Source organism: Diachasma alloeum, unplaced genomic scaffold (genome assembly GCF_001412515.2).
Source record: "Diachasma alloeum isolate Michigan unplaced genomic scaffold, Dall2.0 Dall_scaffold_00539, whole genome shotgun sequence".
Classification (NCBI taxonomy): domain Eukaryota; kingdom Metazoa; phylum Arthropoda; class Insecta; order Hymenoptera; family Braconidae; genus Diachasma; species Diachasma alloeum.
In genome coordinates this window covers 504,960-516,694 of record NW_021680671.1, presented here as the reverse complement: position 1 = coordinate 516,694, position 11,735 = coordinate 504,960, and the positions used below count along the sequence as shown (strand labels likewise).

General features: G+C 41.2%; 1 protein-coding gene across 1 annotated transcript; it reads left to right on the top strand.

The window, feature by feature from the left end:
* On the top strand, positions 1-11,218 carry LOC107042952 (protein inscuteable homolog). Its single transcript, XM_015264218.2, has 4 exons — positions 1-1,030; positions 7,585-8,049; positions 9,055-9,262; positions 10,244-11,218. The coding sequence occupies exons 1-4, from the start codon at positions 378-380 to the stop codon at positions 11,198-11,200; spliced, it is 2,283 nt and encodes a 760-aa protein (XP_015119704.1). The 5' UTR covers positions 1-377; the 3' UTR covers positions 11,201-11,218.
* The last annotated feature ends 517 nt before the right edge of the window (positions 11,219-11,735 follow it).

The window sequence follows — 11,735 nt, the reverse complement described above, 5'->3', positions numbered from 1 at the left end:
AGGGGCTTATTTATACGCCATAAGGCGCCCACGCGACCTCGTCTTGCTCCAGTGGATCGTGAAAACAGGAGTTTCTCCAGTTGGGGACGAGTCCAGGGGGTGGATTCATGCCTTCCTGAGTGTCTTCACCGGATGTTCCGGGGGTCTTACTGTCTTCGGTGAGGGTTCGGGAGGGAATCAACGGATTGGTCTAGTCTACAGTGTTTCGTGATAAAAACTAGTGCTTCAAAAGTTGATTAAAATAAAAAAAACAATGTCTTCAAGTGTGAACACGTGATTTTTTTATTTTAAACCGTGAGCAATCGAGGAAAACTAGATTTATTATTCTTTGAATTAGAGGTGCGAATTTTTTAGCGTTAATTAGTGTGATTATCACAATGAGTGGATTCAAACGCATGCAGAGCCGAGTGTTCTGGGGCCACATGGAGGCTCAAGATCTGGATAAAACGCCTCTCCTTGGGGGCACATCCTCCCGACTTCTTCAAACTTCTTACTGCAATTTCGGTCGTGACACTGACACTGAGAAAGACAGTGACACGAGTCGCGAAGGTGATGAACTAACGGGCAACAGTATGAGCATGAACATCACAGCTATTAGGATAAACGAAGTGATCGAGGAGGGCTCGGAGGTTCAGCTCCGAACGTCAATAGAGGGAAGTTTGTTGGAGGTACCCGAGGATGTCGAGGACAATGTCGAAGAGATCGAAAACCCCGGAACGGGGAGTGCAGTGGAGCAGTGCTGCAGATCGTCTGGCCAGCAGTGTCAAGGTCACGGGAGTTTGGACTCGGGATTCTCGGACTCGGAGAGGTCCAAGAGTCCGGATATCATGGACAATGGAGCCCCGAGGAGGCAGAGGAGGAGGCGGAGGCGGTCGAGGGACAGGCCGAGGGTGAACCCGAGGGTGAATGCCCTTTTCCGGGAACACGATCTTCTCCACACGTCGACGCCGAAGAGAGAGTTCCCTGGGGCGAGGTCGAGGCAGAGTATGATGTTCACTAGTGACGAGGAACGAGAACTGTTATCTCGCAGGTGAGTGTACGAGTGAATCATTATTTGAATTTCAAGGGGAAAACGTGTAGAATTGAGAATATTTCTGGTATGAGGAGATGACCTTTCTGGATGGAGTAGTTCCCAGAATATTGGAAGAATGTATTTCGATGAATGAGGCGACTTTTCTGAGTCATGCGATCGGCGCAATCGTTAATCTTAAATTGTTCTGGCGCAGCCGAAAGCGAGTTTTGCATTTATTTTCACCAGAAAAAAAAATTTCTACCTAGTGAGGAAAAGTTTTTTTTGTGATACCTGCCTGAAAAGTGCAGTTTTCGAAAGGATGAGGTGTGCGTTGTGTTCCGCAAAGCTGTTGTGTTCCACAGAGCGTGCATAATGCCCATAAGCGTGTGGAAAGTGAATTCTCCTAACGTAAAGCTTCGCTTTACACACTCGAAATTCACTTTGCGCACGCTCTTGAACTTCACGTACTCGTACTCAAATAGTATATTGTGTTACAAGTGCGTAAAGATCCACTTTTTCGCACGTACGCTAACACATCCTATTTTTTGTGGGAGTAGTGGGGGTAAAGTAGTTGTGTTGTGCACGAAGTGCGTAAATTTCAAGGTCGTGCGTAAAGTGAATTTCGAGTGCATAAAGCCAAGCTTACAAGCACTTTACGCACACTAAACGGTTTCGAAAAGTGAACTTTTCAGGCAGATATCACCACAAAGAACTATTCAGGTCAGCTATTGCACTGAAAATAGTCTATTGCGATACGAGTGCGTAAAAGTGTTTTTTGACCCGTGGGAAATGTGTGGCGTTCGTCGACGCCGAGTGCTACCTTCTCAAGCGTCAAACAACACTTTTCCCACCAGCGGCGAACCCTATTTTACACCACCATGTGCGTAAAATTCCACTTCGCGCACAAATGATGAAGAAAAAATTAACTTTTCTCATCATGTCCATCCTGAGGGTAGCCCGGAGTGATTATTTGTAGACGAAACGTCCAATAAAGATTTTGTCACCGACGCTTTGCTAAGGAATTATTCGGCAACAAAGTAAAAATCTAACGCAAATCATCCTTTTTTTTGAAAATTCGTATCTCCCCTCTCACTTGGGATGAACTAATGAAAATAATGACCATCACTTGGACTTATAATGCACAATGATCGGAAAAGCATGATTTTCCTATTACTATGACCGGGTGAACAAACCCGCTCACTGAATTAAACCGCAGTGCAAGAGCCATTTGATTCCTACAACATGCAATGTGAACCTGAAAATGACAATCAGAGTCAACGAAATAAATTCATATATCCATTCTCATTTAATATGGCAAGATGAAATTCATTGGATTCGACATTCAATACCATCATCCCTCCGCCATCAATGGAAAAATTATTTGATTGGTTAACCTTTTTTTATTGACAACTCATTAATAAAAAAAACAGCGTCCGAGACAAAAATTTCATTAGAGTTTTCGTCTCCAAATGATCCTCGGAGTAACCCTTTTTTTCGTTCCATAAGAACGATTTTTCAAGGTTCAACAAGATTTATTAACATGGATAGATATTTACAAACAAGACAAGACAACAATATGGTACAAGTTTATACATAGAAAATTGATTGGTATAGTATCAGCCCGGAGGCTACAACATATGTATGTATATGAGGGGTGAGAAATGGGTTAACAATATGAGGGATGAGGATAGGGAGGAGATGCTGGATAGGGAAAACTTTTTATATTAAAAAACCCTATTACTCATAAGAACGATGAGTTTTGGAACACCCTGTACATCTTCTTGAATTCAAAACAAGATAACAATTTCCTCCATCCAATAACTGTCCATTTCCTTTGTAGACTTCATTTCGTTTTTCATTCGTAAATCAAAACATAAATCACCTCGATGATAAAATGTTCACCTACTCTTGAACGGTTTTACTGCACGTGTCATAAGGTACAGATAACAGAATTCCTCTCGAAATATAGAACAGACCAGAATAGGTGAGTCAGCCGAATTGTTTCATTCGAGAACAGTAGAAACCTAAATATTTAGATTTAGAACCACCGGTAATGGGTTTCGCTCGGTGATTACGATCGGTATGTCACAAAGAGGCTCTTGTCACTCAGTGGATATCAATCGGGAGTAAGTACCGTGAGCAATGAGGATATGAGAGGAATGCGACGAGTAAGACATTCAATTTTTTATTTATTTACGAGAGAAGCGTAAGGTGTCCCCTTACGTACATCAGTGTCGTATCACGCATAATCGGACGTTCTATTATGCTGATTATCTCGATCATATAATCGACAAATACAAAAAAAAAACAGAGAAAAACGTAGGGGAGAGTTGGACAAAATGGACCAGGTGGGCTAAATGGACCCCTGAAAAAAATTGTGTTTTTTTCATAATAATTTTATTAACGATTTGTCATTTATTGTGGCAATAAATATGATAAATACTGTCGGAAATAGTGAGAATCAACAAGAATGTGGTTAGGAGCAACCGTAATGTCCATAGTAATTCCGACAAACGGAAATTTCAGAAATCGAGGAAAACATATTTTCGACCTTCCACACTCACAAAAATTTTTTCATCCAAAAAGCACGTAAAAATACCAGAATAATGAAATTAACAAATCAATAATTGGATGCATTGTCAAATAACAATCATAATTCTTTTATGTTAAGTATTATGCGCAATCGTCACATTCGAATTTAAAATCGTCTGGATTAATCCACACACGTAATGAGTCCATCTTAGACACATCTGATACTGAATCCACTCTCCGGTACTATCCCAAAGAGACAGTTCACTAAAATTTCGAAGAGATTCATAAATGAAAAAATAAGGGAGTCCGTTTTGCCCTACAAGAATTGAATTTCTACAAGAATTATATTCAAAACTCGATGGGTTTTTCGTCGAATTTGAATTTTCTGTACAAGTTTCATCAAAAGATTCTCTGTAGAAATTCCTCAGCCTCATTTTCCAAGTAAAGGTGACGAATTTTTCAACAGAATCGGCGATAAACCGATAGAAAATTCAATAGAAATCCAATCGACTGTTCTCGTGAATTCTCTGGCTTATGTCATTAAATTTTTCCGTGCGTACAGTTCTCATTGAATAAAAAAATAGTGAAAATGTTTTTTTATTATTATTGAATAGTGAAATAGTTGTTTCCAAAAATAAATAGAAGAGAAATGAATAGAAACGGGACTACTATAATAGAAATAAAAATGAATGAATAAGTAATAGGGAAGAGCCAAAAAAAATTGTTCCGTCTCGTCTCGTACTCGTGCGCATCATTACTATTCAACTCATCTCGCATAAGAATACGTGTTCGCCCTCTGATTCTACAGACATCTCCAATCGTATGTAATCCGAAATAAAAATCTCACATTATTTCAATCTTGGTGAGGCAATTGTATCGGAAAGAAAGGAAATTCCATTAGTTGCTTCCATGCACAACCGCGAACGACAAGCATCAGACTTCAGAATAATTTCATTCAATTCTTTCAAGTCATTCCTCCTTGTGCCCGAGAAAATTAGATTGAGTCATCTGAGGAATTCATCCGCGTTCCCCGAAGATGAAGAATCATGATTTGAGAGAAAATGAAAATATACGTGAATACATTAGTATTAGTCATTGTACGAGATCACTGCTGGATTAGTCAGCTTTCGAGGTACGCGGCGATAAGCCGGACTCGTGCATATGAGAGTATTCTTGAGGAGTTGGGGAGTGGTGCGTTGGACTGCAGTTGGGAGTTGATGGACAGGCAGTCGGTTCAAGTGTACCCATGACACTGGAGGCTCATGGTTTTTTGCGAGGGATAGGGGTGTGATAAAACGAGATGGCTTGGTCGAGGTGATTATTACATACCGAGTGGTTATTCGAATATAAAGAACCATTGACCAACGATGGTGGCTGTGCGGTTGGAGTGTGGGATTGGCTTGCGGGCGATCCGGGTTCGACTCCCGGCTGAGGGGCCAAAATTTGTGACACTCTAAATCTCACGGTTTCAGTGAGACGACTGTACCTGTGCAGCTACTCACTCCATAATTGAGTGAGACCATGATTGAGAAATGAAGTGGGTTTCCGGTGATTTCAGTGATTTCGGAAAAAATAATTTCGGTGATTTCGAGCGTTACGGGAAGTGATGTTATGATTTCGAATGATTTCATTAATTCGAAATTAGTGATTTCAGAAAAAATGAAGTCATTGAAATCACGATAAATAAAGTTAATAAATAATAGAGGTGGGGCAAAAGGGATCGTGTCAAATTATGAAAAAATAGCAAACAATAACGAATTCGTTTGATTCCACTCCGTCAATCTTGAGCTAATGACGATGAAAAATAACAATCAATTTCAGACTTTTATATTAGAAAACAAAAGTTACATAAATGATTTCACACATACGTTGTTATAACATTAACTCATTTATTTAGAAATTTTTTTTGACTTCATCAAAAATTCTCTCAGGGAGCCTGAACTCTCAACTCGCAGTGATCAGAGGAGGAGAAATTATTCTTCGACACTGGTTTATATTAATGTAGCCGTGAGAACTCATTGGCTCCGACTTTAAACTACTCAGACTTTTATCCAAACATATACCAACGGTAAAGAACACCTATATTTTTGCTATATGGTGCTTGCCTTTAATGGGATAGAGGATATAACCAAAACGAATTGAAGAAGATATTTTTGCTATTACCATTGGCACGAGCATATTCGGTCAAAAACTCCCTGCTTCGCAGAGTTTTCTCCTCTGAATAAGCGAAATTCAGCACATACCCTAATAAACAAGAATGATATTTTTCCTCCTGAAATAAACACCAATCACCGATATAGATTTCCTTAAATTCTGTCACAAAATACTTTTTCTTTCTTTGCGAAGAGTTCTCACGTCGAGTACTTCTCATTATTTCTTCGTCTCTAACTCGCTGAAATCTATCACGACTGAGTTTTGAATAACTTTTATTAAGTAACCAACATACTGAGGATTTGCGAACTATTGATTCTTGGCCTGAAGCATGTGAAACTATAACGAATGGACTTTCTAGATCCATAGGATAATAAGCACATACGAGATTTGTCTGGGAGTAAGTATATACGGGATTCTCAGAAAGAACAGTATGGCAGTGAGTACGGCATTTTATTATCATTGTTGGCAGGCGTGTCAGTTTCAAAATCACGAATTACTTGCACGGTACGCACTACGTCAGTGCGTTACTGATTTCGGAGAGCTGAATTCACTTGATTTTAGAGTGATTTCGGAGCGATTTCGAAATGATTTCGGGCTACACGGAGAAAATTATATGATGAATTTCAACTAGTTATTGAAGTTCACGAACCAGTTATTGAAATTCACCAAGTAGTTGTTGAAACAAATGAATTATCAACCAGTTAGTGAATTTCAACAACTTGTTTATTGGAATTCACCAACTCGTTGTGAAAATTCACTAACTACTGTGGTGGCACCAGTTTTCGAATGGTTAAGGGGTACCCACCCATTGCTTGGTAATTCATTTTTTTCAACAACTGGTTAGTGAATTTTCTCCCTGCAGAATGGTGCCGTGATTTCGAGAGTGAGCAGTCCCTCGGGTTTTCCTCTCAAGTGAGGTTTTCCCTTGTCCTTCAGCAAATGCCCTACAAGGGGTTGGGGGTGGGAAGGTAATAAATAGTAAAAACGTAAAACGTATATGAGAAGGAAAAAAAATACAAAGAACCATTCCTCGATTTTCCTTCAGTCTTCGAATTTCACAACCTAAGATGTTCAGTTTATTTGGAAAATATCTCTAATACTGATGGCTTTAGGAAAAAAAGTGAAAAGACTTTTTTTGTTGCGTATTAAATTCTCCGCACAAACGTTCTGTTTGAAACGCAACTAAAATTCCAGAACATTCTGGTCGACCATCGGCCTACTTCGAAAATCTCCGGGACCCTTCGGGTCATCAGTCATAAGTCACCGAAACACGCGCGAATCAGTGTTGAGGCTTAGCCTCTCATCGTATAAGTCTATCTCGAGCAAATCACCTGCAGACGTTGTATAGTATCCATTCGTATTTCAACGAGTTCACATCAACTAAGTAGTAGTCTCTCAACTAGTCCACAAGTATTAAGTAGAACTCAACGAGTAATTCAACGTGTAGTAATTCACCGAATTAAGTTATTAACGAGTATTAATCAACATTAGTAAGAGTTCATATCGAGAAGTCGATTCAGTCAATTAGCATTCAAAATTGAATACCTTTATTCAGTACATCACCTTTGTTGATTAAATTCAGTTTAAATTCAGTGACTCACCAAATTAACGTGCAAAGACAATCATCAGTGAAATCACAAATTACCAAAGAGTGTAAATAGATTTGACAAAGTGGTTCGATTCCACAAAATAAAGTGTGATTTTTTAAATCCAGCTCATCAGTAATTTTCCCAATAGCTCCCTCCACATTTTCATCCCACATCCACCCTAAATCTAGTCATTCACCAAACACGTTCTTTTGATATTTTTCTCTAAACCGACTAGTTTCAGAGACATTTCAAGTTTTATCAGACAAGAATAATGAAGATTATTTTATTCTGTTGTAGGATTGAAGAAGAAAGGGAGGAAACCGCGATTCGACCTGGCGATGTTATCCCTCAGGAGGAGGAGTGTCTAGGAGACTTCCTCTATGCACAAGAGCCCCCAGAGGATGACATTCCCACGTCGTCAAGCACGTCGCGAGGCTCCACCCCGTCGTTCGCAGGGCCTTGGTACTCAAGGCTCTCGAATGAACGTTCAGGGTCGAGTGGAAGCAGCCCGAGGATTTCGAGTGAGGCAAGGTGCCAGGAGTCTGTAAAGGTGTGGCTGAGGGACCTCGCTGAGGACTACGAGCCCGAGTGCTGTGTTGCATTGCAGAGTAAGGCCCTGCCGAAGAGAAGGGAGCAGAAGGAGACGAGTGAGGAGAGCCAATCGAGGGATTTGAGACTGATGACTGCTACCGCCACTGCTGCAGCTACGGAGTTAATTATTAGGGCTGATGGATTCTCAAAACATATTCGGGATGTCATTGAGTAAGAATATTTACGGTGACTGATATTTTTGGGATTACACTGTTAGAAAAACAATGAAATTTTATGGGCAGTTGACTACTAATTTTCAGGACAATGACACTGAATGCGATTTAGGGGAAAAAATCATGAAATTTCAGGTTTCACTGAAAATTCAGTGAAATTCCAGAATTTTAAGCAGCATAAAGACGAGAATTTCTCAATTTATTTGAATTTCCAATCTAATATGAATATTCAGTGCCAAATTACATTGAATTTTCTGTGAAATCTGAACTTTCATGATTTTTTCCCCCTAAATCGCATTCAGTGTTAATGTCCTGAAAATTCAAGAATATAATTACCTGACTTTTCTGATTTTCTATTTATTTTCAGAGAAAAATGGAACTGAAATTTATAGTTCTCTTTGATTTTTTCACGAAATTCTCAATTTTCAATGACGAAATTCCTTGAAATTTCAGTAGTAATTAAATTCGATAAAAATTTCCAAAAAATCTACCGGAAGTTTCAGACAACAATTTTTAACAGTGTAATTCGAAATTTGCTATTTTCTCATTAGCGTGTAAAGTAAAATTTTACGCACGTTCTGCGCAAAATCCCACTTTCCATTCGTTGTTAAAAAAAATAGGATTCGACACTCATGAAAAAAGTATTTTCCGACTATTAGAGGATGTGTAGTGCTCGCCGAAGACTTTTACCTACTCGTATCAAAATATACTATGAGAGATTGAATGAAAGAGGTGTGGATGTCTTCGGAATGAAAGCAGAATTTTTTAATTTCATGGGATTCGAATAGAATCAAATACATTCGACGATTTTTTCGTAGAAAATGTTATGGGCTACGAAAGGATATTTTCGAAATTCTTATCATAAAAAGTACTCGTAATTCGTATCATGAAGTACATAAAAAATACTTTTCTTCTTATAGCAATTAATCAAAGGAGAAGCGAATAAATGAATGAATTCATTATTTTTAAAGTATTATTGATTTATACTTTCACATTTTTTCAGCAAAGTGTCACATTTAGAAAGTGGAAGATCGGAGCGAGAGCTCCTGCGTTCGATTGAAGAAGAGGCATTCTCACTCTTATCAGAGCTAGGAGCTCCACCTCCTCGAAGGATCCACGAAGGAAGTCTGCGATCAATTCTGTCTCAACTAGAATCCCTCGAAAACGTCGTGAACTGCACCGTAAACACTCGTCTGGACTTCTACATCGAGGTGAGTCATTCCCACAAAAACATCAGTAATGAAGTGGTGAAACGAGACAAATAAAAGAAATTGAAATTAATTATTGCGAATCCTTGGGGATGGCAAAGGAGGCGTCACAATTTTCAGCTTTTCGTGTCATGCAGGATCCACGACGAGGACTTGGCTGACATAGGATTTAAACAATCTCCACCATATGACCCATATGATCGCCATGATCCTTATTCTGACCCTTGTTACCCTTATTTCGATCCTCAATCTGACCCATATGACCCTTAACCTGACCCTTGAGACCCCTGTTTGGACCTTTATTCTACCCTTATCACCCTAATCTGACCCACCATGACCGTGATCTAACCCTCGTGGCCCTTATTCTGACTCTCGAGACCCTTATACTGACCCTTATGTTGATCCTCATAACTTTTATTTCGACCCTCGTGATCCTTATTTTGACCCTTGTGACTCTTAATCTTGGAGTCTTAATTTGGAGTACCACATTTTTATCATCAGAGGTCGATTTGGATTTTTATAATATAACGAGATTATTGAGGAACCGCCTCTTCCTTGTCCATTTAAAAATTTAGCTGTCTATCATCGATGCAGATAAGAGGGTTGGTTAAATTAAATGAACAACGCATATTAACACATTCCTCAAAACCTTTTCTTCACTTTCGCAGAGATAGATTTATTACAGAAATTCCAGAGCTAGAATGAAAGAAAGTACGCAAGTTATAGTATTTTACCTCCCATTTTCGAGCAACACATTAATTTGTCCCGTAGTTATATTTTCCTAGAAAACCCCACAAATTTGACTCATTACGACAAATTTCTTCATATCATATACGTGCTCTTAGATTGTGCTCTTTGTCCTCTACTAGCACTGAAATTTTCCAAAAGAATTTCTCTCCGTGTTGTTTCGCCATTTCACTACAGAAGTCTTCAAAACAAACAAATTCTATATCAAACAAATCAAATCCATTTATTTTCCCACAGAGAGTCGTGAGAGGTCTCGAAGACGCTCCAGAGGAGACCGGAAGTGCAGCGAGAGGAGCGCTGGCTGCGCTAACAGCCCTCGGCCTCGCAGGCACACGAGCAGGGAGCAGCATCGCCAGGTGCGCAGGGGTCCGCGCCCTCCTGACATCCCTAATCTCAGCTGGGAGACTCTCCAGCGAACTTCGTGCCTCCACTCTCCGCGCCCTCTCCAGCGTCTGCTGCTGTCCCCTAGCCATCAATCGCTTCGTCAAAGAGGGCGGCCCGGAGATCCTCGTGGACCTGCTCGCATCAAAGACGTCCCCCGAGAAGGAGAAGATGGAAGCGGCGGCCCTAGTCGTTCAGATAACGGCTCCGTGGACTGATGCCCTGGGTCTCCGTCATCTGGAGCCCTTTGCCAATATCCTAGTGGACATTCTGACGTCCCTAGCTGAGGAGACCAAGTGCGGACAGACTCTCCTGCTCTCGGCAGCTGCTCTGAATAATCTCGGAGACTCGAAAAAATGTGTTTACTCTATCGTGAAGTGCGATACCGTCCGGAAGCTCTTGAAATGCGTCAAGAAGTCAGTTGGAGGGAGCATTTGGCTCATGGAGCAGGTCGCCTCGCTCGTGGGTAAACTCGCGAAGATTCCAGACGTCAGGGGGCACCTGGCGAAGGCCAGGGCTTCTGTCGCACTCGTCTGCTTCCTCAGGATGGCTCCCCCGGGACTCGAAGAAGCTTATCAGAGGCTCGCGGTCACTGCAGCTGCAGCTCTCACACGACTCTGCGTCGATCCTGAGATTGCGAAACAAGTTGTGGCTGTTGGTGGGGCTGATTGCCTTCCCAATTACAACTCCGAGGAGGGGGAGGACGAGGAGGATCAGGTTGGTCTGCTGAGGTACACCAGGAGTCTCAGAATTGCCTGTAGAAAGGCTGCTAAACACATCGATGAGGCCAAGGCATGCGACTATTCGATGTGAATCAGGATTAGTCATTGAGTGAGACGCCATTAATGATTGAAAATCGGTTTCGAGGAGAGGGAAGCGAGAAGAATGAGTCAGTTTTGTGAAAATCGTTTTTTATTTGGATCTGTATTGTATATAGGTTTGAGCAGCCCTGAAAAATCTTGGAGACTTTACAAAGTGGTTTTTACATTATCGTAACGTGCGATACCGTCAGTTGGAAGGAGAATTTGGCTCATGGAACAAGTTGCCTCCCTCGTGGGTAAACTCGCGAAGATTCCAGACGTCTGGAGGCACCTGGCGAAGGCCAGGGCTTCTGTCGCACTCGTCTGCTTCCTCAGGATGGCTCCCCCGGAACTCGAAGAGGCTTATCAGAGGCTCGCGGTCACTGCAGCTGCAGCTCTCACACGACTGTGCGTCGATCCTGAGATTGCGAAACAAGTTGTGGCTGTTGGTGGGGCTGATTGCCTTCCCAATTACAACTCCGAGGAGGGGGAGGACGAGGAGGATCAGGTTGGTCTGCTGAGGTACACCAGGAGTCTCAGAATTGCCT